The sequence below is a fragment of the Enhydra lutris genome, unplaced genomic scaffold (genome assembly GCF_002288905.1).
Source record: "Enhydra lutris kenyoni isolate GAN:26980312 unplaced genomic scaffold, ASM228890v2 scaffoldscaffold38, whole genome shotgun sequence".
Classification (NCBI taxonomy): domain Eukaryota; kingdom Metazoa; phylum Chordata; class Mammalia; order Carnivora; family Mustelidae; genus Enhydra; species Enhydra lutris.
This window is the reverse complement of record NW_019154122.1, coordinates 19,630,524-19,656,462: the sequence shown is the minus strand read 5'-3', so window position 1 is coordinate 19,656,462 and position 25,939 is coordinate 19,630,524. Positions and strand designations below refer to the sequence as shown.

The 25,939-nt window shown below is 62.6% G+C and overlaps 3 protein-coding genes across 7 annotated transcripts in view; 1 reads left to right on the top strand and 2 right to left on the bottom strand.

Moving 5' to 3' along the window:
• Nucleotides 1-122: 122 nt before the first annotated feature.
• LOC111154791 (ArfGAP with coiled-coil, ankyrin repeat and PH domains 3) lies at nucleotides 123-14,907 on the bottom strand. The gene is made up of 24 exons (XM_022514704.1): nucleotides 14,791-14,907; nucleotides 11,243-11,300; nucleotides 10,502-10,621; nucleotides 10,239-10,292; nucleotides 9,001-9,059; nucleotides 7,925-8,108; nucleotides 7,410-7,454; nucleotides 7,168-7,263; nucleotides 7,007-7,081; nucleotides 6,574-6,585; nucleotides 5,796-5,908; nucleotides 5,657-5,708; nucleotides 5,361-5,461; nucleotides 5,173-5,284; nucleotides 4,712-4,920; nucleotides 4,563-4,632; nucleotides 4,353-4,447; nucleotides 4,070-4,272; nucleotides 3,767-3,871; nucleotides 2,507-2,605; nucleotides 2,181-2,401; nucleotides 1,915-2,024; nucleotides 1,704-1,814; nucleotides 123-1,618 (listed from the first exon to the last, which is right to left on the bottom strand). The coding sequence occupies exons 1-24, from the start codon at nucleotides 14,835-14,837 to the stop codon at nucleotides 1,471-1,473; spliced, it is 2,499 nt and encodes an 832-aa protein (XP_022370412.1). The 5' UTR covers nucleotides 14,838-14,907; the 3' UTR covers nucleotides 123-1,470.
• Nucleotides 14,908-15,648: 741 nt separating this feature from the next.
• LOC111154617 (pseudouridylate synthase-like 1) lies at nucleotides 15,649-18,466 on the top strand. The gene is made up of 8 exons (XM_022514328.1): nucleotides 15,649-15,779; nucleotides 15,986-16,043; nucleotides 16,153-16,340; nucleotides 16,488-16,637; nucleotides 16,725-16,895; nucleotides 17,709-17,760; nucleotides 17,841-18,003; nucleotides 18,113-18,466. The coding sequence occupies exons 1-8, from the start codon at nucleotides 15,709-15,711 to the stop codon at nucleotides 18,217-18,219; spliced, it is 960 nt and encodes a 319-aa protein (XP_022370036.1). The 5' UTR covers nucleotides 15,649-15,708; the 3' UTR covers nucleotides 18,220-18,466.
• A 241-nt stretch (nucleotides 18,467-18,707) lies between these two features.
• LOC111154616 (integrator complex subunit 11) overlaps nucleotides 18,708-25,939 on the bottom strand; it is a 12,826-nt gene continuing 5,594 nt past the window's right edge. For 2 of the 5 annotated variants that reach the window (XM_022514327.1, XM_022514324.1), the window contains 13 exons: nucleotides 22,609-22,707; nucleotides 22,491-22,525; nucleotides 22,097-22,235; nucleotides 21,557-21,621; nucleotides 20,972-21,161; nucleotides 20,571-20,654; nucleotides 20,135-20,224; nucleotides 19,868-20,030; nucleotides 19,632-19,739; nucleotides 19,486-19,547; nucleotides 19,272-19,414; nucleotides 19,066-19,195; nucleotides 18,708-18,975 (listed from right to left, as the gene is read on the bottom strand). In XM_022514327.1, the coding sequence (XP_022370035.1) occupies nucleotides 18,910-18,975; nucleotides 19,066-19,195; nucleotides 19,272-19,414; nucleotides 19,486-19,547; nucleotides 19,632-19,739; nucleotides 19,868-20,030; nucleotides 20,135-20,224; nucleotides 20,571-20,654; nucleotides 20,972-21,161; nucleotides 21,557-21,621; nucleotides 22,097-22,235; nucleotides 22,491-22,525; nucleotides 22,609-22,707 (1,374 nt within the window). In that variant the 3' untranslated portion in view covers nucleotides 18,708-18,909. Of the gene's footprint in view, nucleotides 18,976-19,065; nucleotides 19,415-19,485; nucleotides 19,548-19,631; nucleotides 19,740-19,867; nucleotides 20,031-20,134; nucleotides 20,225-20,570; nucleotides 20,655-20,971; nucleotides 21,162-21,556; nucleotides 21,622-22,096; nucleotides 22,236-22,490; nucleotides 22,526-22,608; nucleotides 22,708-25,939 lie in introns of all 5 variants that reach the window. The other 3 variants (XM_022514322.1, XM_022514326.1, XM_022514325.1) reach the window with 2 other exon arrangements.

Sequence of the window (25,939 nt, the reverse complement as noted above, 5' to 3'; positions counted from 1 at the left end):
CAGCAGGCGGGGCCTGGGTTCTGGCTTACCGCATCCTTTTGGGGCACTCAGGGCCACCCCTCAGGGGAGGCAAAGGGCCCAGAGACCCCTCCCCAGCTGAGAGAGCGGAGTAAGGCAGGCGAGCCAATGACAGCAGTTTATTATCAACTGTGATCTGGAGCGGGGGCGGGTCCTGCCAGCCCGAGGCCCTGAGGCAGGTCCTGGGGGAAGGTGGGGGTAGAGCACAAGCAGGGAGAAAGAAGGAGCTAATTCTGCTCTTTAGGGCTCACAGCCGACAGGCAAGAGAGTTGGGGGGCTGGGTCAGCACCCACCTTGCCGCCCACGGAGCCTCCCTGGACAGCTTTTGCATAGTGACCAGACAGCTGGCCTTGGCCACACCAAGGCCGCAAGTTGGGGAGAGGCCCCAGCCACTGCCCCAGGGCTCCGGGAAGGGGGACTGCAGAGCGAACAAGTTGGTGGGCCCTGGGGAGTGAGCTGAGGGACCCCTGGGGCCACCCCAGGGCCCAGCTAGAGGGCTGAGGCCGGAGAGGGACGGGGCAGAGCGGCAGGAGCCTCCCCCTGCAGCCGGCAGGGCCAGGTGCGTCAAAGTCATCCTCAAGAGTCCACGGAGAAAAGACGCAAGAAAAGCAAGAAAGAGGTCGTTGTAGAAAACCCGCTCAGTCTGTGATAAAGAATGTCGGATGCGGGGGTGGAAAGTGCCAAAGTCCTTTATGCACCGGCTCGGGGCCAAGGGACAGGTCTCTGGCCACCCAGCACTGGGGCCTGCGTGGCCAGCCACATGGCCTTGGGACGCCTGCGTCCAGCCAGGGCTGAGGCCCCAGGCCACAGCCCTCCCCCCAGCACCCGAGAAGCCCAGCCTGGACGCCGGTCACTAAGTGAGGTACACGGGTTGATTCCCTGGATGGGCTGCCCCTTCAGCCCTCACAAGGCGCTGGTGGCCAGCCACCAACCGTAGGGCCTAGCGGAGGGGCTCTGGGGGTGTAGGAGGGACCCAACTAGCAGGTCAGTGTTCTACGGCAGTAAAGGTGGGGGCACGAGGTGACACAGGCCCTGAAGGCAGAGAGGAACATGAAGTGACACAGGTCCTAGGATGGATGGAGGGGCACAAACTGACACAGGCCCCCGGGAGGGAGGGGCGTCTGAGGGGCAGAAGGTGACACCGGGCCTTCAGAGTGGTTTGTGACATAAGCAACCCAGGTGCCCAAGAAAGGGGTCACCTGAAGACGCAGGGTCCCCAGGTGTGGTGATGGGCACCAGGTGACACAGCACCTCCCAAGGGGAAATGTGGGCTTCTTAAGACTCAGTGTTGGGAGTCTCTCCCAGCCCGAGGGGCCGGGACAGCTCCGAGGAGGGCAGAGCAGGCAGCCCGGGCTCCAGGGCTGCCCAGGCACTGGGGCTCTCAGGAAATGAGCCGGTGGCCACCGCAGGCGGAGCGGGCGGGGACGGGGCGGTCCAGAGCCGGCCGCCCCCCTAGCTCTCCTCCAGGTGGAGGCTGATGAACTCCTGGATGCACCTGCGGTACTGGAGCTCCGTGGGGCTGCTCCCCGCCAGGGGGCCGGGCTGGCCCGGGGGCGCCTCGGCCTCTCGCATCTCCTCAGCCATGCGCGCCAGACGGAGCCTGGGGGAGGCACAGGATGAGCCGCGCCCCCGCCCCCCCTACGGGGTTCCCCTCCGGCCCCGCCCCAGGCCCCGCCCGCGCTCACAGCGTGACGATGTCAGCGTTGGCCTCCTGGATCGCGATGCTCAGCGGGTCCTGCTGCTCGTGGTCCAAGGCATGCTGGTCAGCTCCCCGCTTCAAGAACAGGCAGACCTGACTGGAGGCGGGAGGGGACAAGTTGGGGCTGGCCCAGGGCAGGCCAAGGCGACCCCCTGGCCCGGCCCCCACCGCGGGCAGGAGGGGCAACGGAGACTCACCCCGTGCGTCCCAGGAGTGTAGCGTGGTGCAGGGGCGCCCGGCCCCGGCTGTCTCTTTGGTTCACATCTGCTCCGTTTTGCAGAAGGAATTCACAGACAATCAAGGAGCCCTGGGGACCGAGGACAGTTCAGACTCACCTGGGAAATGGCCCCTTGCTGGCTTCCAGGAGGGTACCAGGGGTCCCCGTGTTGGCGCCATACGAAAGAGAGCTCTGAAGATGCACCTGTGTCCCATGCAGCCCCCCGCCATCCCCACGCCCGCTCACCCCTAACACCGCCTGCACCAATGGCGTCTTGCCCTCGTCCTCCGCGTCGGCCCAGTTGACCTCCGCCCCGTGCGCCAGCGCCGTGGCCAGTGCCGGGAGGTCTCCAGTGCGCGCGGCACGGTGTGCCAGAAGCCCAGGGTGCAGCTCACGCACGTCTGCCAGGCCCCAGGCCTCAGCCTCTCCATCCGCATCACCGCTGGACTCCTCGGACTCTGCACCCTCTACGGGGAGGGGTTAGGTCATGAGCTGCCACATGACAGAGCCTGGATCGGGGTTGTGGGAGGGTGGGGCTGGGCAGCAGCGGTGGCAGGGAGGTGCGCACCCACCCTCCTCCGTGACGCTGTCCACCACGGAGCCCGCGCCGAAGGCCAACACGTCCGAGCTGCCATCAGAGCTGCCTCCTAGGCCACTGTCGCTGCTCAGACCTGCAGGGTCCAGGGACAGATGGGGGGCCTTAGAGTCCCTGACTCCACCCAGAGCCCTGTGGGAGGGCTAGAGCTCACATCCATCCTCCAGGGATGGCCCCAGGGACACGATCAGGCCCCAGGAGCAGAGGGGAGCCCTGCCTAGGATGGGGGTAGGGGGAGAAAACAGCTCAAAGGAGCCAGAGGCTCTCACACCAGAGCACAGCCCCAGGGGAAGCCCCCGCTGTGGGAGGCCAGCCCCAGCAGGACTGATGAGGTGAAACACTCCTGAGCAGTGGGGGCTTCCGCTGAGTCTGTGGCAAGTGCATGCGGCCAGCCCACTGAGCAGCCACAAGGCCTTCACCGGGAGGCCCCGGGGACACCTCCGGCCCACCCCTCCCCGACGACATCCAGTGAAATCTCTGATGGTTTCCCCAGGGCGGCCCCAGAAGCAGGAATGGTGAGGCATCGCCCTCTGCTGCCGGAGGCCATCCCAGTCACCGCCCCCAGCCCTGTCAGTTCTTGGCCTGGGTCCATGCCTTCTGCCCACATTGCCCGGAAAGGCTCTAGGGGTACCCTGGACCACTGGGTACCCATAAATCATTAGCAGGAACCCCTCGGTCGGGAGCCATGCTTGTAGCATTTGGACCCCAGCTCCAAGAGGAGCTGGGAGAGATGCACAATTGTGTCCCACATTCGGTCTCCACCATAGCTGTCGGCTCCCGGCATGCACGTGCACACGCACACACACACACACACACACACGTGCGCACATGGGGCCCTCAGTGCACACGGACACATCCACCGCAAATATGCACATTCAGCCACAGACCCCCTTTACACCCACACGCACACACACACGCCCTCACTCCAGTGTGCAAACCACACACGCAACTCGCATATACACTGTTGCAGATCACGGCCTCAGCCTCCAGCTCTGGCTGAGTAACCCCAGACCCTCCAGATACTATCTCAGCCTTAGCCCTGCTTGACCCCCAAGTTCTCCCCAGCACCCACCCAGTCCTTCCCGCAAGGGACACCTGTCCCCCAGTCTCCAAGCGAGTGGCTGTGGCTGTCCACATTCACCCACCTTATGGGGAGCCACACCCAGTCCCTGCTCTGCTGCCCCAACAGAGCCAAGGGGACTGGGCCGCAGGGGACAAGGGCCCTCACAGCACTTACTACGTGGACCAGCGGCAGCAGCCCCTGCATCAAAGTAGGAGAAGAGGGAGTCCAGCTCATCTGGGCAGAAGAGAGAATCCCTCCGAAACTTGCGCTCCACAGCACCTGAGGCAGGGAGATGAGTAAACTGAGGCACAAGGCAAAGGAGGGTGCCCAAGTCCTGCTGGGAGCCTCTGCCTCCCCCCCCCGCCCTACTCCACCTTGATGCTCCTGGGGCCTGAGGTTTGGTGGCTCATGGCCCCGCTGGAGCCTGCCTCCCACCCCTGCACGGCTGTGCGAGCTGAGGCTTCAGCCTGCGGGTACCTGAGGACAGGGCAGCCACGGAGGGCAGCACAGGCTCCAGGCGGACCTTGCGGCGTGCAGCGGGGGCTCGGGGTGAGCTGTGGTGGCGGTGGCACTTCTGCGCCCGCCAGGGCCGAGGGGCCTCCCGGGCTGGTGCTGAGGGCACCTTCCGCAGGAACTTCTTTTCTACGTACTTGTCCTTGATCCAGGCCTCCTTGTCCTGCCTGGACCAGGGGTGCACATGAGGCCGCACTCATGTGCGGGGGGGCTCCTTTGGCCCTGTCTCGACTGCCCCCCACCTCACCTGGAGCTGCTGGCTGTGGGTTTCCTGCTGCCCGGCCCCTCGCACTGAGCCTCATAGATCTGGTTCACAGTGCTGTTTCCAAGCTCACACATCAGCTAGCAGGAGACACGGTGTGCAGGCATCAGCCCGGCTCACAGGCCAGCCCCCACCCCCCACCAGCTTGCAGACCTGGCTCTGGGAGCGTGGCAGCCTGGATGGCCTCATACACACCTTCAGCAGCTCCGGCTCCCACGAGTCCAGAGTCAGGGACCGCACCTTGGAGCAGTGGACACCCAGGCTCCTGGACAGGGAGGAGGCAGGGGTGAGGCAGGGTGTGGCTCTACCCCAGCACCTATGCCCCACCCCCCCAGCAGGCCCACCTGTGGATGCCGGAGCACTCGATGCAGAGCAGCACACCCAGGTTGATGCTGGCCCAGCGGGGGTCAGGCTGTCCACAGTCCCCACACTGGCCATTGCCAGCGACGTTCTGCACACGCTGCAACAGGCTCTCACCCTTGACGCTGCGCTCCCGAGAGTCCGTAGCGGAGTCGATGCTGCTCGTGGAGGGAGACGCCGTGCGGTCCAGCCTCTGGGGGTGTGTGAGGGGCTGCTCAGCCCTCAGAAGCTCCGGCCTCCCTCCCCATCCCCAGCCAGAGGTGCCAGCTCGGGGGAGGACAGCGGAAGCCTCAGCCTATGTGCCGTGGGCGTGTGCACACTTACACTCACACAACGCACACACCCGTCCATACACGGAGCCCCACTCCCATCCCACATGTGGGGGCCGGCTCCCTGCCACACGCAGCCGCGCTCATACACGGGGAGGGCGCTCAGGGGCCCCCACCTCACTGTAGCAGCTGTCGGGGCTCTCCCGGTAGGCGGACGCAATGCTGGCTTGCACGGCCTGGACCCAGGCCTGCCGCAGCTTCTCCGAGTCGGCCTGCAGCATACAGCTCCTGGGGGTGGGGACCGTCAGACCCGGCGGCACGGGCTCCCTCCCCTCCTGCCCCGGGCGTGCCTCCGCCTCCTTACTTGGTGGGTGACACGACCTCGAAGCAGAACCGCCGCTCGATGTCCTCACATGGCTTCACGGAGCACAGACGCAGGTCATCCACCACCACGGTCAGCGCGTCCTGCAGGCAGCCGCACCATGGCCCTTGTGCCCCGCCCCAGCCACGCACTTACCGCTCCGCTCTACAGACACCGGCTGAGACCCAAGCGGTCTCTGTGTCCTGACTGTTGAGGTTCTGTGTCCTGAGCCCACCCCGGGGTCCCGGCGGGGAGGGGCCAGCCACCACTGACCCAGCCCCAGCAGCCCTGCAGCGCACCTTGACCTTCTTCTGGTAGACCAGCTGGCTGTTCTGGATGGAGAACCAGCGCCTGGGTGGGTGGATGGGCCAGGAGTGGGTCAGGCAGGGCCAGCCCCGGGTCGGCCCCACAGACCCCCTGAGAAGGCCCCTCCCTCACCGGTTCCATGTCTTGAAGGCATTGCTGGCCCTCTTGAAGAGGTAGCCCTCCATCACCACACCACTGGGCGCATCCACATCAAACTCCACTTTGGGTTCATCATAGGAGAAGTCCTGGGGGCGGTCGGGGCCCAGCCTCCGGTGAGTATCCACCCCTGCTTGTGAGGACACTGTCGCCCTGCCAGGCTCCCCTGAGCCAGCGCTGAGGTGAGGTGCTGCTCTCCACAGCCTCTTCCTGAACCCAGCAGAGACCATTGCCCTGAAACCCCACGGGGGGGCGGGCAGACACCTCACATTACAGCTGGGGGCCCCCAGAGCTCCATCCCCCAACCCACACCCCCAGCCCTGTAGGGACAGCAGGCTCTGGGATCAGGAAGGAAGCTGCCTGCCCCCACCCTTCGTCCCCCATTCATGCTGCCAGCTGGCCTGTTCCAGCCAGCCCCACAGAGCTCCATTCACAGGGCGTGAGGAGACACTGAGTGTTGTCCTGTGTGTCCGGCGGTAGGAGAGGAGCCTCAGCCACCTGCTCCCCTGGCTGAACAGGGGCAGAAAGGGACAGCTGCTGCCCTTCCCGTTCCCCGAGGGGGATGCTGTCCAGCTCAGCCCAAGTCCTGCTGGTGCCAGCCACCGCGGACAGCACAGAGCTCGCAGGTGCCGGGGACACCGAGGCCGGGAGGTGTCCTTGGTGCTGAAGCTCCCAGGGGTGGGGGAGGGCAGAGGCCCGCCCTGCCTGGGCCTCCTCTTCCCTCACTCCCCACCCTGGGCAGGAGCCCACTCACCTGTAGCAGCGTCTGAGAGGGCCAGGAGCAGGAGGGGGTGTGAAGAGGGAGAGAGAGCCCGTGAGTGACTGCCCGCCGCCCACCCGCCGCCAGGCTCCCAGGGATCTGGAAATAGCCACACCCAGCTGCAGCCCACCTCTACCCTGGGGCTGTCTGGGTAGGAGTCAGCAATTGAGGCCTCCAGGCCCCTCCTAGTCTCCCTCTGTCCCCCAGGGTGGACCTCTAAGGGACTGTCCCAGGGCTGTCCCTCCCGCTAGGCTATGTTGAGGCTCCTAAGGATGGAGACCTCTCCCTCTGGGTGCACATTTCAAAGAGAAGCAGTGTCAGCCCCCACAGAATGGGCGGCCTAGAGAGGGAATAAGGGGGTAGTGGTCTCTTGCCCACCCCCCCACCCCGCGTTTGTGCAGGGAGGTCAGGGGCTGCAGGGCCTCACCCGCTGCTGGATGGCAGCGTGCTTCCGCTCCATGTCCCGCTTTTCCACGGCTGAGTCGATCACCAGCTGGTCTAGCTGTGGGGGAGGGGACCCCGGGAGTGGGGTGAGCACTCTGCCTCCAAGACCCCGGGCTTGGGCCCCACCCCAGCCTGCAGGCTCACCTCGGCCGCCAGCTTCTTCATGTAGGGGTCCAGCTGGTGCAGCAGGCTATAGCCTTGCTGGAAGAAGCTGTACTGGGCGTGCATGAAGGACAGCATCTGGGGGTGGGGGATGGCCGGGGCGGGGGGGCAGCCCTCAGTAGCCACGACCAGAGGGCCCGCCTGGTGTACTCACATCCCATACACCTCACAGGCCTGTCCTTATGGCCAAGCCCCCCCACCCTGCCCCCTCACCAATCACTTACAGAATCCAAGATTTCAAACTTCTTCTTGGCCTGGAGGACGTTGATCTGCAAGGGGACGGTGGACAGGTAAAGGGTGTTGGAGCTGAGGTAGCTCGTGACCTGTCCCTTACCACAGAGTCCTCCCAGGCTGCATGTGGTCCCCTGAGACCTGCAGCTCATCTCCAGCTCCCCACCCTTGGGCCAGCCTCACCCTCCCAAGGCCATAGCGTCCTTCCCCTAGTCAGGACTTCGGTTCCTTCCATGAGCGAAGACAGAAGTTCTTACACCTGTTCCTAGGTTGCCCAAGCCCCCGTCAGCAAGATCTTCAAGGCCTCCGCCTACGCCTGTGGTCTACACCCACCCCCACTGCTGTGCCTCTGCCTGGGCACCCCTCATGACCATGTTCCTTCCTGAGAGCTGGCACCCGAGGTTTTCTGGAGCCAGAGGGGCCGCTCTGAACGCCAGCTCTGTCTGCAGAAACACAGGAGCAGCTTCCCACCCCCTCCAGGCCTGACTACTCCTTGCCAAAGGCTGACCTGGAGCACGTAATCCAGGGCCAGGTGACGGAAGCACTTCCGGGTGAGGGTCAAGGCACCTGTGGCCTCCTCTACCTCATGGGGACGGTGCCGTGGGGCCTGGGCATTCCTCACAAGGGACAGTTCCATGTCCTCTCGAACTTTGTCAAACTGCTTCTTGGTCTCCTTGAACTTCCGCACGTCCCTGGGGACCAGCAGGTATCAGGTCGGGGTCTTGGGAGGGGCCGTGTTGTATCTCCACCTTAATGAGCTGCCCTCCCTTCCCTATGGCTATGTCCCAGCAGCCCCGCCCCCCCCCCCCGGCTCCCCCCCCTTTCTTTTCCTCCCCCTCCTCCCCTCCCCCCTCCCCCCCCCCTCCCCCTCCTTCCTCCTCCTCCCTCTTCCCTTCCCCCTCCTCCCTCTTCCCTTCCCCTTCTCTTCTTCCTCATTCCCCCCTCCCTATCCCTCTTCCTCCTCCTCCCTCTTCCACCTCTTTCCCTTCCTCTTCCTCCCCCTCTTCTTTCTCCCTGCCCCCCTACTTTTTTTCCTCCTCCATTTCCTGCTTCTCCCCCTTCCTTTCCCCCTCTTCCCCCTCCTCCTCTTCTCCCAGTCCCCCTTCCCCCTGCCCTTCACCACCTCACTCCCAGGATCAGTCCGGTCTAGGGAGACCCCCTGCCCCACCCTGGACCTCACACTCACACTCAGATTCAACTCAGCATCATTCAGGGTACCACAAACACCCCAACTGCACACGAGCTCAGACGTCCACCCAGCCCACACCCCTTCCACCGCCACCCTAATTCCGTCTATAGCCCACCCTGACCCTCACCCTTTGCCCGAGGCCCCCAGGGCTACCCTGTGTGCTCCAGGCAGTTTCCTTGCCCGCAGCCTGGTCCCACCTCCAAGCCTCTGTTCCTGCTAAGTCCTCCACCTAGAGTCTTGAGGCCCTGGGCCAAGGCCTCTCCTAGGCAGGCCCCAAGAACCCCCCAAATCAAGCATAGCTGTGTCTGCTCGCCACTCCATCACAGGCGTCACCACCAACCCCTCCCAGGGCCCATAGAAGCCAGGCCTCCCTCGGGGGTCTGAGGGCCACTCACTCTTTGACAAAATTGTGGAGCTGCTGCCGCACAGACCTCTGGGCCTGGTCGAACAGGATCTGGGGGCCGAGGGAGGGAGGGAGGCGGTATCAGGGTCTACTCTTCCACAGCTCCAGGGGCCAAGCCCCTGTCCCTCCAAGTGAAGACCAGGGAAAGCCCCGCCCAGCCCTGCCTGGGCCCCAGCTGGTTGCCCCCATGGAGCCAGCCTCCCAGGGTCCAGGGGAGTGGGTGTGGCCCCAGGCCTGGGTTGGTGCCCGGAGGCCACAGCTGTGACCACCTGCCCATCTCCCCTACTGGCTAGCAGCCAGGCTAGAGACCAAAGCTCTCCCAGACGGGTCCCCCTCCTACGGCACCACCTCATGCCGACTTAGACACGCAAGCACGCACAGGCCGCTGGGTGACACCCACCGCCTCCCGGCCCTAGAGGCCACCTCAAGCATAGCCAGGCCTACAGGAGAAAGGATCAGGTCAGAGCCCAGAGCTCTCAAGGGACTTGACCTAGGGAACAGGGGAGGGTGGTTGTCAGGAGCTGGAAGGGCATCCCTAAGCGCAGATTTGGCCCAGAATTAGATGCCCCCATCACGGGAGGAGGGCTGGGCCCTAACTACGAACAGACAGACAGACGGACTGGGGAGAATGAGCTATCCTGACCTGCTTTATTTCTAAACTTCCCCTGCGGGGGTGGGGCTCCTTGTTTAGTCTGGGGCTCTGATTCCCAAGCCAGGGTCTGACCACCCACATGGGCCTCGGGCCCTACTCTGTGTGTCCCTGCTAGGGGCCCTGAGGGGCTCGAGGTCACCCAGCCCCAGCCTGGGTCACAGTGAGGTTGGCAGTCATCTAGGGGCCCTGGGGTCAGCCAGGGAGGCACATCTACGGCCTGGCTGGAACAACTGGGGGGTCCTGGATGAGCCTCTGAGTATCCCCCACCCGAAGACCCCACTGGCCTCAGACCCGGGCTCTGTCGCTCCCTGCTCCCACCCCCAGAATCCAAGTACCTCCCCTTTGTCTGGCCCTAACCTGGGACACAGCAGAGCCCCTCAGGGACACCCCCCCACCCCCGGAGACCAGAGGAACAGGAACGCGGCTTCCCAGCAGTGGCCAGCTCAGCTCCCCGTGAGCCAGCCAAGAGCAGTTCCAGGCTGGGCGGGGCCTGCGGGGAGCTGGTGGGGGGGCTGCCTGCGTTGGAAGCCAGAAGGACCTGCCCTTGGCAGGCCCCCCTCCCTGCGGCCAGGGCTTACCATGTGGTAGTTGACCATCTCCTGGAGGCTGTCTCCAAACCTCTGCAGGCATTCCTGGGGGTGATGGGGGAGGGGATACCCCAGCTCAGATGAAACGGCGGTGTTCCCAAGGGTGGCTGGCACCCTCGCCCCCAGAGGGAGCTATGCTACCCCCTCGGAGCTACGCGCCCCCGTGGCCCAGCGCAGATGCCCAGGGCTCCCAGTCAAGCAGCTGCCAGCTTGTGCCCACCCATCCAGAGGTCAGAGCTCAGCTGCCCCCTCACCGAGATGACGGCGTCGCCCTGGCACTGCTGGGACAGGTCTCGAACGCCACTCAGGAAGAGCCTGTTGGTGGTGACGTAGGCCTTGCCGGCCTCGATCATGCCACTGCACAGTTTGACCAGCTATGGGGGATGGAAGGGGCCAGGTTCGCGCTGCCTCCCGGGGCAACCCTCACCTCCTCTAAGAAGCCAGGCCACAGAGGTGGGAACCGCCCAGGGGCGGCCAGAATTCTGCTCAGGGCCCGTCAGTGCCTGGGACACAGCTGTGCCTGAGGAGTCAGCCCTCTCTTTGACCCACTGTAGCTGGGAGGACAGTGAGGGGCTCCAGAGCAGAAGGCCAGAGCAGGGGAACCCAGGGCGGGAGCTGGGGGCTGGCAGGATCAGCCAGTGAGGGAGCTCAGGGATGCTGCCCCTCCTTTCTCCCTCTTCTCCTCCCCCAACCCTGTCCCTGGGAAGCATCCTCAGCACCCCTCGCCCCACAGATGGTGGGAGGGGCACACCAAGGCCTACCCGCACTTCATGGGAGACTCACATAGGCAAGCAGCATGGGTGTCCTGGGATAGGTACAGTGGTAGGCCACAGTGGGAGAAACAGGGACAGCCCCAGGCCCTGTACACCGCACACAGAGGGGCATGCCCCGTGCACACACATACACACACACACACACTCTCGCACACACGCGTGTCTGTGCAGGAACGAGTCAGGACCCGGCGCGGGGGCAGAGAAGCACCCCGGGACCTTCACCTTGTCCAGTTTGCCCTCCATCTCCACCACGTCCGTCTCCACCTCGTCAATGGTAGCCCTGCAACGGGAACGAGGGTGGCTGCAGGCCCAGCCGCCAACGCAGGGGCCAAGGCTCAGGTCAGGCGGGGCTTTCTGTGCCCTGTGCCCCTCGCCTCCTTGGGACAATGTGCGTGCGGTAGGAAGGGACTGCTTAGCTTCCGGCTACCTGCTAATGTCAGCCGGCCGCTGTCCCATGCTCCCCAGACGTGCAGGAAATGGAAGCTGGGAAAGGCAGACGCGCCCCTGGGAAGAGGGTGAGGCTGGACCCTGGCCCAGCTGACTCCAAAGCCACCCAGTGCCCACCACCACCCCAGGCAGGAAGGGGCCTGGCCAGCTGTAATGTCCCCATCTGGGGTCTGGCTGCTGTGGCCCCAGGGAGAAGTCAGACACGCCCCCGGGGATAGAGGGAGGGGATGCCACTGGCTGGCCACTCTCCTAGCCCGGCCACTGCCCTTCTCCAAGGGCACCTCAGCCCCACCATGGGCCCTCGGACCCTGGGGCGGACCAGTCTCAGGGCCCATACGCAGTGGCCAGCAGCTCTCGCCAGTTCGGGCAGCAGCAGAACGGGTGCCTCCTGGCTCCTCCAACCTCAGAACACCAAACAGCACAGTTTGCCCAAAGGGAGCGGTGGGACAAGCTTCAGGGGAGCCCCCTCCCACCACAGCAGCCTGACAATGGGGCTGCTGCAGGGAGGGAAGAGTTAACGAATGACATCACCAGAGAAGCCACAGTCGCGAGAATCCCCGGAAGGCAAGGCAGACGGCTCAGGCACGTGACCCCCTCCCCTGTTCTGGGAACAGGAAATAGGGAAAGAGGGCCAGGATCCCAGCACCACCCACCCCACCGCCCCCCCAACCCGATCAGCTGGTGAACTGGGCCCATCTGGCCTCCTGGGGATGAAGGACAACAGGGCACGAGGGCCAGGGGTGACAGTGGGGGCCCAGGAGTGAGAGGCAGGCCTCCAGGGACAGGTCTCGGGTGGGGGCGGGGCAGAGGCAAGGCCATCCAGGTATAGGGGCCCTCACTGCCCCCATGGCCCGCAGTGGGGGGCGCTGCGTTCCAGGGGTTCCCAGGCCTGGGAACTGGGTCAGGGTTCTGGTCAGGGACTGTCCCTCACAGGAGGCGTACCGTTCCGCGGGCCCACAATTTGGAGCTGTTGGGAGGGAAGCAGGCGCTCCAGCCAGGGACTGGACATTCCCACCACTCTCCCCGACAGGACACATGTTCCTCCCAACAGGGCTAAGGGAACTCTGAGCTCCAGAGAAGGGACAGACCACCCCCTGGGAGCAGACGCTGCTGGACCCCGGGCAACCCCAGCGCCCCCGCAACCCAGCAGCTGCAGAGAGCTGCTGCACTCCGGCAAGGAGGGGGCCCCCCCGACGAGGGTGGGGCCACACCGGATGCTGATGAATGTGTTCACGGGGGCAAGGAGGGTGTTCTGCAGAGAGCCAAGAACCCGCACCCCATCAGGGGAGCCCCAGCCTCCAAGGACCCAAGGCCTCCTCTTCCGCCCTCCCTCTGGGATTTCTTCAGCAGCTTGGATGACAAGGAGGAGGGTGAGGCAGGCTTCCCCACCAAAGCCATGACTCAGCGCCTGAAGCCCCACCCAGGGGAGGGGGCACCTCCCGGCCTGTCTGGAAGGGTCTGGACTCTCCCCCATGCACCCCAGGGCTGTGGGGCTCTCCCCAGGCCACAGGCATGCGGGCATGGTCCCTCTTCCCAGAGCTGGGGCCACCTGGCCCCACATCACTGAGCACAGCCTGCCCCCCAGCCCCACTGTGGCTCTCTCCAGGCCTGCCCCCAGGAAGTCCCAGGTTACCCTGCAGTGACAGGGTGAGGGTGAGGAGACAGTGGGACCCCAGGAGAACCTCAAACCCCTGTTGAATCTCGGCCCAACCCTGAAACCCACACAGTGTGGCTTCTGTGGCCCAAGAGTCATTCAGATGAATCTCCTCAGCCCCCATCCTGGGCCCAGATGGGCACTTTCCTGGGGTAGCCCCTCCCGCCAGAGGGAGCGAGGCAAAACACAGGCAGGCACTGCGCCCCCATGGGCCACAGACAGACCAGGCTAGTATAGGAGAGAAGGCCTGGAGGTGAGTGGGGTGCCGATGCCCCCAATCCGACCACTCGGGAAGAAGGAGCACAGGGCATCTGAGCAACGAGTCAAGGTGAGACCAGGGTGCGTCAGTCAGGACCAAGGCCACAGCTGAGGCCCTGGCTACACCTTCCCCCCCTAGCCTGGGTCCTGGAGGACAGTGGGCAGTGGTGCAAGCCCAGGATTGTGGGTGCCGGAGTTGCTCACACACCCCCCCAATCAGTCAGCAACAGCAGATGGGACGATGCAGAGAATCACCCCCAAACGCTCTGCGCTGGGGCCCCTCCCTGGGCCAACCTCTGGCCCCTCATCCCTAGCGTCCCCAAGCATTTTCTCCTCTGTGTGATGGTTGTGCAAGGCAAGGGACGCAGGGCTAAGGGCACCAATGCTGAGGCTCACCAGTGCACGCACACGCAGGTCTGCCGGCACACCCAAGACTCAGCAGGCACACACACGTATGAGCAAACACACATGTGCTCATGTGCAAGCAAACGTACCTGGACGCAGTGACACAGGGTACACAGACATGTGTGCCCACGGGCAAGACACACACAGGTGCAAGCACACGTAGGCCTAGTGCCGGGATACACGGGAACAGACTAACGTGTGTTGTGTGCCAAAGCTCATGTGTGCAGGATAAACGCATAGCACCAGTAGGTACCCACGAGAGCGTTAGGGAGGGACAGGCACACGTGCATGCAGCAAGCATATCAGCCCGGGTTGGGGGGCAGCCCACCCACACTCACGCCCAGGGTCTGCACCTCCAGGGGGGCCAGAGGAGCGGAGCTCCCACACATGCACCTGCCACACAGAAGGGGCTCCAGGTGCCCAGGGGTGAACATGCCTGCACTCCTGGGAAGGACCAAAGAGACCAACCCGGTGCTGGGCACAGTGCAGAACCCCTACCCCAAACGCCCACCCCTCCAGGCCCCTAGGTCACCCCTGCCAAGCAGCTGGCCCCAGGCTGAAAACGTGGCTCCACTTGCCTGACCCCCGTGCACTTCTCCCCAGGACAGGCGATCCACGCACCCAGACAGCCCCAGCCAGAGCCGGACTGCAGGGCCAGGGGATTCTCAGCCCCGTGCAGGTAGCCGGCACGAAGGTGCAGACACAATGCTGGGGCGGACGCTCCCACGGAGACGAGTCTATGCCGGCGGACACCCCACCCCCACGCGAACAACCTCCGCGCGAGGTGACCAGCACAAGGGGCATCTTTTGTTCAAGGCCTTTGGGCCCCGGGCTGCGGGCTTTGTCCGAGGCGGGGTCCTCCAGCTCCCATCACCGGCTCCCGCTCCCGCCACAAAGGCCGTAACGACACCCCCCTCTCTGCGCCCACCCACGGCGGCCCCGGGCGCCCCGAGGGGGTGGCGACCCCCGCCGACCACAAAGGGCCGCGCCGCCTCCGGGGGCGCACCTGAAGCGCGGCGAGTCCTTGATGCACTCCTCGAACTCCACCGTCATGGCTGCGGCGGCGCGCGGCGCTCACTGGCACGAGGACCGCGGCGCTCCGAGCAGCATCCCCGGCCGGCCCGCTCGTCCCGCAGCCGGCCCGCCCGCGCCGCGCTCGGCGCCCGCCCGCCCCGGGTTGAGGCCGCCGCGCCGCCGCCCCGCCCCGCCTGTCACCGCCGGGGAATGTCGCCAAAGTCCGCCGCCCGCGCGCGCCGCCGGCTGTCACGGCCGGGGAGCGTCGCCAATGTTCACCGCCCGCGCGCGCCTCCCGCTGTCACGGCCGGGGAGCGTCGCCAAACGCCTCGCCCTGCGGCTCGGCCACGCCTGGCTCCGGCCGGGACGCCCCGTCGTCCCGCCCTTTAGTTCCCAGGCCACCGCGGGCTGGGAAGGGAGTAGGACCCAGCTACAGCCGGACTGTCCGCGGGGCGCCAGGAGGGCGGGACTGCTCGCGCCAGCGGTGCGGCCGTTGCGCAACTCGGGGCATTTGCAAAAAACCGCTCGCGCGGAACGTGGGGACCGACCCACTCCGGGGCAGTAGGGCGTGGGTGAGCAGGCGAGAGGACGGACGAAGGAGTGCACGCCCACGGGAGCTCCTCCTGGGCGCCGCGGTCAGAATCCGGCCCACGGGCTCTTCCGCGACTCTGAACTTTGCACCCACTCCCTTAGTTCGGCCCCGCCCCCGCTCCCACCCCTAGAGGCCAGAGGGCGGGTGAGGGCCGGACTGCCGAGGCGGACAAACGCTAAGGCGCAGGCGCGGGCGCGGGCGCAGCCGGGGGCGTGGCCACACTGCTCCTCCGCGCGCGCACGCGCGAGCGCAGGGCGCACGTGTGGCCCCGCGGAGCCTGGGCCCGTTGAGTCTGGCCGCGCTCCGCGGACTCCCGCCATGGGCCCTGCAGCAGGCTCGGGGACGGCGCGCTACCTCGTGTACTTCCAGTACTTGGGCACGGAATTTAAGTACGTCTTCCGGACCTCCCATCCGTTCCCGCGGCCCCGAAGTGTATCCCGGCGCCCGACGTGGCAGTTGGGGGGAGCTAAATTTAGGACCCGCACCTCCGGTCACCCGGTGGGACGCCCCGGGGAGGGAACAGACTTGGAGGGCCGCAGAGGGCGGGGCACGGCCCGAACTCCGGCCGCTGACCCGAGCCCGCCTCCGCCCACAGCGGGGTCGCGGCCGTCAGGGGCTCCCAGCGCGCCGTCGGGGTCCAGAACTACCTGGAGGTGAGCTCTGCCGGCCGGCCGCCCGGAGTGGAAAGAGGGGGACCTGAGGGAGAGGCAGATGGGAGCCCCCGCGCTGCCCACCCCGCCCCAGGCTGCTCTGTCCCCGCAGGAGGCTGCGAAGCGGCTGAATTCGGTGGTGCCGGTCAAGTTCACGATCTCCAGCCGCACGGATGCCGGGGTCCACGCCCTGTGCAACGCGGCTCACCTGGACGTCCAGCGCCGCTCAGGCCAACCCCCCTTCTCCCCAGAGGTCCTGGCAGAGGCTCTCAATGCCCACCTAAGGCACCCGGCCATACGGTGAGTGCCCATCTGCTGTCTCCAGACTGGTCCACGGTGGGTGGAAGCCTTAAGTCAGGAAGGACTCTCTGGGTGTGATAGAGATACCAAGGGGTCACTTGGGTGGGTGGCAGGATCCTTCTGGTGTATCTAATCTTGCTCCCACAGGGTACTGCAAGCTTTCCGAGTACCCAGTGACTTCCATGCCCGCCATGCAGCCACATCCAGGACCTACCTGTACCGTCTGGTCACTGGCTGCCATCGGCCTGACCACCTGTCAGTGTTTGAGCGAAACCGGTGCTGGGGACTGCAGGCAGAGTGAGTGTGGATGGGAGGGGGTGGGAGGGGGTGTCAGACCCACCTGGCTGGCTACTCCCTCCCGACCAGTCCCCTGGCTCCCTGCAGCTGCTTGGATGTGGTCGCCATGCAGGAGGCTGCCCAGCACCTCCTGGGGACGCACGACTTCGGTGCCTTCCAGTCAGCTGGCAGCCCCGCCACGAGCTCGGTGCGCACACTGCGCCGAGCCTCCGTGGCCCCTGACCCAGGCAGCCTCTTCATCCTCCCCCAGGAGAACAGGTAAGGAAGAACACCCCGCACACTGGTCAGAGACTAAGGGAGCTGGGTTTAGCACTTTCCCTGGCAAGGGTGGTATAGAGGCAGGACACAGTGGGGGCTGGGGACCCCCTGCTAGTCTTCATGGAGGGATACGAGTCAGCTGAGTGGCATGGCCCCAACAACCATGAACAAACAGCTGTGCCCTCCCCCCAGGGTGGGTTCCTGCCATGTCCGGGGCGGGGGGACAGAGAACAGAAAATGCTTTGTCCAAGGGCTCACTGCCCTGCCCTGCCCAGCGTTCGTTGTCTAGTAGATGGATCTTGGCAACTACTGAAAAGGCTTTGCTGAAGCAGCAGCACCAGGCCAGCGGTTCCAGCCCTACCTGGCAGGGGGCTGTTTCCACTGCCCCCAGCACTGTCCCTGGGGCTCTGGCCAGTTGTCAGCTACTGACTTCCAGAACCTTCCCAGTGTGAACCAACACTGAAGAGAGGAGGAACTTGCGTATAGTCAGCTGAAGAGCACCTAGACCGGGGCTTGGGTCTCTGCTAGATGAGGGGCCGCACTCACCTCCCTTAGATGCCCCAGCCCACCCCAGGACCCCCGCCTCAGCTGCGCCTCCAACTGAGGGCCCTGTCCTCACTGCCAAGACCCCCAGAAGGCTCTGCTGCCCCTCCCACTCACACTGTCCCTCCCAACAGCTTCACTTGAGGATAGGGTGGTCAGTGGAAGCCCCTGGGGTGGAAGAGAGTGGGAGCCAATCTCCCCCAGATCCCTCCCCCTGGCCACCTCCTTGTCTGGGGCCACAGTGTGGACTCGGGCTGCCTGTATTTCTAGGTTGCAGTTCTGGAACCTGGAGTTTGAGAGCCAGTCCTTCCTGTACAAGCAGGTGGGCTCTGTCCTGGGCCTCCTGGGGGCAGGGCGGCCTGAGGGCCGGGCGCCTGTGGCAGTCTTGGCTTTGGGTTGCAGGTGCGGAGAATGACGGCTGTGTTGGTGGCTGTGGGGCTGGGGACTTTGATGCCTGCTCAGGTGAAGGTGATCCTGGAAAGCCGGGACCCCCTGGGCAGGCACCAGGCACGTGTGGCCCCGGCCCATGGCTTATTCCTCAAGTCCGTGCTGTACGGGAGCCTTGGTAAGGGGCCTGCATGCGTCCCACTGACTAACCCCTCCTGATGCTGGATGCTTGGTGGGGGCGGGGCTCTCGGTGACAGCACAGCTGCAGCCCTCCTCCGTCCTGCTAGCAGGTGAGAATCCAGCCTCCGTTCAGCGGGAAAGTGAGGAAACCCCAGGTTGGCCAAAGAATCCCCACCTGGAGACCGGCAGCCCAAAAGCAAGAGGCCTGGAGTAAGGTGCCTCCTTCCCCTGGAGCCCTGACCTGGGCCGTAGGACCAAGTTTCCAGTAGAGGAAAAGCAAGTTTCCTCAGGGAGGAGGGAGGGGCCTGAAAGGCAGGAGTTCTGCGGCCCAGATGAAGCTATGGACTTAAGGCCAGACCCAGCCTCTGCAGAAAACCTCCTGTGCCCTGCAGGGCTTGCCACACGGAAGCCACAGATAACCTGCAGATTTCGTGGCTGAGGTCAAGGCGGCCAGGACACACAGCCCTGCTGCCGGCCCCTGCCCAGCTCTGCATGCCACATGGGCCTCCTGCCTCCCCTGGCCAGTCCCTGCCCGGCATCCCCACCTTCCTGGGCACCCCGGGCTGCTACGGGTGAACTGCAGGCAAAAGGTTTGTGCATCAAGAAGGGCACAGCCACACAGCTGCTGGTTCCGTTTTTACTGGAAATGAACACCTCAGGAGTGTCCCTCCACCCGCTGGGGGCTCGGGAATAGAAATAAAGAATAGAAATCAAGTCCCCAGGCCTGTCTCTTTCCTCAGCCAAGAGCGGCCAGTTGGGCAGGCACAGGACACTGTGGTTTTGTCCTCACAGACAGAAGCCGTGAGCAGCCGGGGACTCCACGTCCAGAGACAAAGAGGGAAGAGCTGAGGCACAGACACAGCCCTAGAACGAAAGCCTAGGTCCCTCTGTTGACCCGCTGACCTCAGCTGGGGGCCTGGGGGAGGCCCTTCTTGAGCAGCGATGTGAGGTAACTGCCCAGCTCTTCATCCTAGAGCCAGATGCAAGAGGAGACCGTCAGCACGTCCTCCCTGAGCACACCTGGGGCTGGAAGTGGGGCTCCTTGGGGCACAGCCCTCACCTGGTAGGTCCAGGACACCAGCAGCACCTTGGTGCCTGGGTCCTCTGAGTGGGCAGCAGCCTGGATGAGGATGGACTCCACAGTCACGGACCCATCGGGAAGGTGCTGCACGCAGTGGTCCTTGAGGACGCTGCCGGGAGGCACAGTGAGACCCACCTCGTGCCCCACTTCTTCCCAACCCGAGCCAGAAGGAACGGGGTGCCCACCTCTTCAGGTGGCTGTAGACCCGCAGGGCTGTCTCCTGCTCCTTCCGAGGGTCGTGCAGGTGCACGCGGCAGGTGAAGCGCAGCTGGTGCTCAGCCAGGCCCAGCTCCTTGAGGGCCTGCTCTGAGGACACGAGCCGGAAGTTCTGTGGGGCAAGAGCAGGTCAGGGGGGGTGGGGGCACCCCTCAGCCCCCCCCCCAGCACAGGCACACTCACGCTGTCCTTCATGATCAGGGTGCCATGCAGGAGCCGGGGTTTTTTGGCATCAGGAAGCAGCCCTGTGGAGAAAGGGGCAGGGATAGGAGCGGGCCGCCCGCCGCGCCACGGCCCCACCCCTGCCCGGCGTGCCCTGCCTTGCATACCCTGCGCCATCTCCCGCTTCAGCAGCCCCAGCGAGATGCCCACGGGGATGCTGGGGCTCGTGGGCAGCGTCACCGTCTCACCGTTGGCTGGCATGTAGCAGCTGACCCCTGGGCAAGAGGGGGAGCGGCAGAGAGCCTCAGTCCAGGCCGTCCGGCCCTGCCTGTGCTGACCCCGGGGGGGGACCCTGCCCACATCCCCTCTATTGGCCCAAGCCCCCCGTGCCCGGGCTGCCTACGGAGTTCCTGCTCGATCTTCTGCTTCAGGAACTCCATCTTCTTGGCCTCCCCGTGCACCAGCAGCACGCCCTCGGGCTCCACCTGGCCCACCAGCTGCATGATGCCCTTGGCATCCGCGTGGGCGCTGAAGGACATGTACTCCACCTGCATCTTGACCTCCAGCTGTGGCGCCCGGACACCCAGACCATTAGCACAAGTAGCGGGCGCCAGGGGCTCCCCTCCAGCCCCGGAGGGGCCCGTGGAGCTGCCGGGAAGCGGGGACTCACCACCTGCCGCCCCTCCATCTCCAGCTTGCGCTGCCCGCTGAGGATCTTATGGCCCACGGTGCCCTGCACACAGTAGCCAGGCATGATGACCTGCGGGGACGGTGGCCAAGTCTTGCCTCGGGGCTTCCACCCTGCCTATCTGAACCTGTGCCCTTCATGGCCCCTTTCCTTTGCCAGTAGCTCCCCATCCCAGACCCCACTGCACCCGGACAAGCCCACCCAGGCCTGAGCACCACATCAGCTCAGGACACATCCCTGCCTGATGCAACAGGCTGACCCAACGCAAGAGTCTGAGCCACCAGATGGGACACTGGGCCCCCCAGGTTACTGAGCCCTGTCCTGACCACCAAGTGTCCCCAAAAGCCAAACACAGCCCTACTCCCCCACCTCTGCCCAACCTCAACCGGCCGGCCCTCCTGGGAGGTGGACCTCTTACCATGTTCTTCTCATTCCCTGCCCATTTCCGGAAGATCTGCAGCGACTGGCCAGCATGCAGCATGCCTGGTGTGGCGAACACCACCTGTGGGGTGGGGGCACGGGCAGGACAGTAGCCCGCCTGTCAAAGAACCAGCACTGGCCATGGGCCCAGCTCCTCTGCCCTCAGAGCCTTCTGACCCTGCACCTGCCACAGGCCCTACCTTCTGACCCCCACCTCGTCTTTCCCCCAGCACAGTGCACCCCACTTCCTGAGGGAGAGCTGCAGGCAAAGTCTCCTCGCATGTCCCAGACATGGAGGAGGTGCGGACAGTCAGCACATGCCCCAGCCCGGGGCAAGCACGACTTGGCTACAACAGGCACCAGCTAGACATCCCCAGCCCCTGCTGGCCAGGGCCTCACCATCGGACCCGGGTTGTCAGCAAATGCTCGGTCGAAGGCTTTGATGTGCTTAAATTCAAACATGTTCCTCTGGACAAAGGTCTTACGGATCTTCTGGTTGGTCCAGGTTATGAAGAGCTTGTAGTAGTGGTTGGCTTTCTCCGTCAAGCCCGTGGAGAAGTAAATGGGGGCCTTTAGGTTCATGCGCTCCCTGTGGACAGTGCAGGGACTACAGTGGAGGAGGCTCCCAGGGAAGGACCAGCCCACGTCACCCTTCACACCTTCAGCCTGGGTTGTGTCTGGCAGAAGAGCAACTCCCTGATGTCCCCCACCTCGGCCCACTTCCTTCTATAAAACGCTCGTTCTGATGAAGGGGACCCAGAGCACATGGTGCAGTGGGGGTGCCTGTGTAGAAAAGCACAACACAGGCCTCCTGGCTTGGGCGGGCACCCCCGCAGGTATCAGATACCCCGACCTGACATGTGCTAGGGATACAGGCTGTGTTCTGCCTAGAGCCAGACTGAGGACCCTCCCAGGCTGGACACAGGCATCTCAAGGATGCCCACTTAGGCCAGGGGTCCCAGAACCCAGTCTGGCCACACCTACCAGAAGGTCTCCAGCAGGATGCACAGCTCCTGAGCACGGCCCAGGGCAAACACAGGGATCAGCACCTGCAGGGGGAGGGCGGGGCGGGCTCAGGCAGGAGTCCCTGGCAGTGCTGCCCACCCAAGTTAAGCCCACATCTGACCACAATGGGCCACGCCCCAGGGCCGCCTTCTCAGGGAGCAGCTGCTCTACAGACCAGCCCTGCTGGGAGCCCAGACGGTCAGAGGCTGCGTCCACTGCGAGCTCATAGCCAGGCACCCCCGAGAGCCAGAGGCCCTTTGCGAACTCCAGGCAAGGCCCCCATACTCTGCCGGAGAGTCCGGGCCAGTCCCGGTCTGGGATCTGAGGGGACAGGTGACTACACACCCCACTTGTCTCCAGAGAAGTTTCTCTTCTTAATGCTGAGCAAGGCTCCCCGCACGCCCAGAACGCACGGCACTCGTCTCCTGACAGGCCAGACGTGGCCTAAGGACGGTGCAGCATGGTCAGGGAGGGCACATGGCCCAGAGACCTGCCCGGCACCTGGCCTGCACCCGCTACCTTCCCGCCACGTTCCACGGCTTCGTGGACTTTCTTCAGGAAGTCTCGCTCACGGCAGCGCTTGGAGTCCCGGATGGTCGTGGCGTAGGTCGATTCTGTGATGAGCAGGTTGGGGCGGCACCTGTCAATCCAGGCAGCTCTGCAACAGAGGTGGGTGTGGCCGGAGGTGCACAGTGCCTGTGGCTAGGGGCAACCCAGCGGACTGCAGCCATGGCTTCCCTGGGCCCATGGGCAAGCAGCACTCCGGGGAAGACAGGAGGAAGAAACTCGCCAGGCACAGAGGACATGTGGCAGAAACCAACGCACGGAGTGCCCAAGCCCCCAGCACATCCACAAGCCTCACTGCACTCCTAAGGGTTCCCGCAGGATGGAGCAAACACATCAGCTCACTCACCCCAAATGCCGGTCCGGGGTCATATTATAATCACCCTGGCAAAGAATGTGGCAGTGAAACGGGTGTCCCCTCTCCCCAGCCAAGCGGTAGCCCCGGTCCCCCATGTGCTTCCACTGACCGTGTAGACCACAGACTCTGAGCCTACTTTGATCTGGAACATGGCTGCCCCCAGCACGTGGCCTGCATAGTAGGCCTTGATTTCAAGTTCGTCGTCCACCTACAGAGGAGAGGACTCAAGTCAGGTCTTCAGGGTACGCTGGGCAGGTGGTCAGTTGAAGAGGATGGCAGAGGGACCAAGGAGGTGGACACTGGGGAGGGTGGAAGAGGAGAACATGGTTCCAAGCCTTTCATCATTTCCTATTCTCACACCATGTCCAGTTCTCAACCAACAGCAACAAGACGCAAGAGAGGAGCTGACACCACAGAAAACAAGAGAAACGATGTCTAGAGAAGCAGACTCAGGACTCCCAGAGTTTTCAGACCCAGAATTTGAGGGCTATGATTAACATATTCAGGAAAATAAAAGATAAAATTAGAATGTTGACCAAAACACTAGAAATTATTTTTAAAAGCAGAAATTCTAAAACCAGAGGCGCCTGGGTGGCTCAGTGGGTGAAGCCTCTACCTCGGGCTCAGGTCATGATCCCGGGGTCCTGAGATTGAGCCCCACATTGGGTTCTCTGCTCAGCAGGGGACCTGCTTCCTTCTCTCTCTGTCTGCCTCTCTGCCTACTTGTGATCTCTGTCAAATAAATAAATAAAATCTTTAAAAAAAAAAGAGGAAATTCTAAAACCAGAAACTATAATTACCCAAATAAAGAACTGAATGGATGAATTTAACAGCATGTTACATAGAATCAAAGAGTATTAATGCACTACAATACAAAGAAAGGACTATCTAGCACAAGCACAGAAAGAAATACGCGTGAGGGAAAGTCTGGAGTAAGAAGGCCAAACGTTCTGTAATCTGGGGCCCTGGGCTGGAGGACAATGGGCAGGAGCAGCCCTGGAAGAACCTGATGAAAGACCTCGGGTCACAGATCCAAGAGGCTTCACACCTGGACAGGTTCGCAAGAACAACATACGGGTCCATCACAGCACATCCACCAGAGAAAAGAGCATAATCCTACAAGCAGCCTAAGATTAAAGACTGTCTTTCAAACAGTGAGCAGAAAGACATACTCAAAGTACTGAGAAGAAATAATTGCCAAACTAGAATTTCACACATACGAGAAAAGTTCTTCAGGAAGGAGGGGGACGCAGACCCACCTGCTGACGGACCCACACTGCTTTTCTTCAGGAACAAGGTGAATTACCTCAAACAGGAAGTGAAGAACACGGGCAGCAGAGAGGGTAAACAGAGAGGACACCCAGCAAACCTGACTTTATCAGTATTAGTAATGACATCCTGCCAGGTTCCACATATACTGTGGGCAGATAATAACCTAAATCAGGGAAGGGATAAACAGATTTAAAATGTTCTAAGACAGGGTGCCTGGGTGGCTCAGTCTGCCTTCGGCCCAGGTCATGATCCCAGGGTCCTGGGATGGAGCCCCACATCGGGCTCCCTGCTCGGCAGGAAGCCTGCTTCTCCCTCTCCCTCTCCCACTCCCTCTGCTTGTGTTCCCTCTCTCGCTGTGTCTCTCTGTCAAATAAATAAATAAAATCTTTAAAAAAAAAATTGTTCTAAGACCTTTGTGTTATCTACAGGCAAAACCTCCAAATACCTTAGATTTTTATTGTCATGGATGCATTTTGTAAACTCTACCAGTATGAGAATTACAAAAGTATAAAATTACTAGCCAAATAAAAGGGAGAAACAGAGGGGTGCCTGGGTGGCTCAGTGGGTGAAGCCTCTGCCTTTGGCTCAGGTCATGATCTCAGGGTCCTGGGATCCAGCCCCGCATCGGGCTCTCTGCTCAGCAGCGAGCCTGCTTCCCCCTCTCTCTCTGCCTGCCTCTCTGCCTGCTTGTGATCTCTGTCAAATAAATAAATAAAAATCTTATTAAAAAAAAAGGTTCTTGCAAAGTTGAAATTCTGAAAATTAAAAACAAGCAAACAAAAAAACATCTGCCTCCGCTCAGGAGGGGAGTCTGCCGCTCCCTCTCCCTCTGCCCCTCCCCCCGTTTGTGTTTGCTCTCGCTCGTTTGCTCACTCTCTCTAAATAAATAAACTCTTAAAAAGAAGAAAAACAGAAATTTTAAAAAACCAATCCAAAGAAAGCAATAAGAGAAAGAAAAAACACAGAACAGCAAGACAAATAGAAGCAAATGGAAGAGTCGAGCTAAACTCCAAGTTTTCTTATTAAGTGCGGGTCCAAACGCTCCATGTGGTAAGTTATCAGGGAAAGATTAACACCAACAACCGTCCTCTGCGCTGGCCCACGGCGCCGCGGGATGGGCACAGGCCCCGTCTCCACACGGTCAGGGAGCTCCGCGGCCGCCTGCGAGCTCAGAAGCGACATGATAAACAGTAGGAGAAAACCCGTTCGGGAATAGCCCTGGGGCCACCCTTGTGGAGACACTTCCCATGCAAAGGGAACTGTGCTGGAAGAAGCAGGAGTTGAGGCCAAATAGTCGAATTCTGCCGTCAGAAGTGCGTCAGGGTCCGGCTGATCCAGAACGGCAAAAAGAAACCCAAGGACGCGCCTCAATTTTATCAAGGAAAAGGATGAAGCTGTAGGTGCTGGATTTGGTCACAAAGGTCATGAGGTCAGTGGTATTTTTTTTAAAGATTTAATTTATTTCATTACATATTTGACAGAGAGAGAGAGGCAGGCAGAGAGAGAGGGAAGCAGGCTCCCTGCTGAGCAGAAAGCCCCGAGGTAGGGCCCGACCCCAAGACCCTGAGACCATGACCTGAGCTGAAGGCACAGGCTTCAACCACTGAGCCACTCAGGCGCCCCTCAGTGACATTTAAGACTGTCAAAACACCCAACATCTCTCTTCGGCCTTATACAAAGGCAGAAGGGAAAACCCAGATCCTAAGTCTGATGGTGAAAACATGAGAGTAATAAATTTCCATATGCCAAAACACCCACAAAAAACAAGCAAACAAATTACATGCCACTTAAAAGAGCTACATTTAAAACACGATGCAGGGGGCGCCTGGGTGGCTCAGGTCACGATCTCAGGGCCCTGGAATCGAGTCCCATGGGGGGAGGGTGTCTCTGCTCAGCAGGGAGCCTGGTTCCCCCTCTCTCGGCCGGCCTCTCTGCCTGCCTGTGATCTCTGCCTGTCAAATAAATAAATAAAATCTTTTTTTTTTAACTTTTTTTTTTTTTTAAAGATTTTATTTATTTATTTGTCAGAGAGAGAGAGGGAGAGAGAGCGAGCACAGGCAGACAGAATGGCAGGCAGAGGCAGAGGGAGAAGCAGGCTCCCTGACGAGCAAGGAGCCCGATGTGGGACTCGATCCCAGGACACTGGGATCATGACCTGTGCCGAAGGC

What these genes read in the sequence shown, in the direction of transcription:
- LOC111154791 (XM_022514704.1), bottom strand. Translation starts at nt 14,837, where the DNA reads ATGACGGTGGAGTTCGAGGAGTGCATCAAGGACTCGCCGCGCTTCAG. An exon ending in CTCCACAATTTTGTCAAAGA is followed by an intron (nt 8,109 to 9,000) that starts GTGAGTGGCCCT and finishes GCTGGTCCCCAG; the next exon opens with GGACGTGCGGAAGTTCAAGG. An exon ending in CCCACAGCCAGCAGCTCCAG is followed by an intron (nt 4,273 to 4,352) that starts GTGAGGTGGGGG and finishes CCCCTGGTCCAG; the next exon opens with GCAGGACAAGGAGGCCTGGA.
- LOC111154617 (XM_022514328.1), top strand. Translation starts at nt 15,709, where the DNA reads ATGGGCCCTGCAGCAGGCTCGGGGACGGCGCGCTACCTCGTGTACTTC. An exon ending in TACTTGGGCACGGAATTTAA is followed by an intron (nt 15,780 to 15,985) that starts GTACGTCTTCCG and finishes CTCCGCCCACAG; the next exon opens with CGGGGTCGCGGCCGTCAGGG. An exon ending in GGGTCCAGAACTACCTGGAG is followed by an intron (nt 16,044 to 16,152) that starts GTGAGCTCTGCC and finishes CTGTCCCCGCAG; the next exon opens with GAGGCTGCGAAGCGGCTGAA.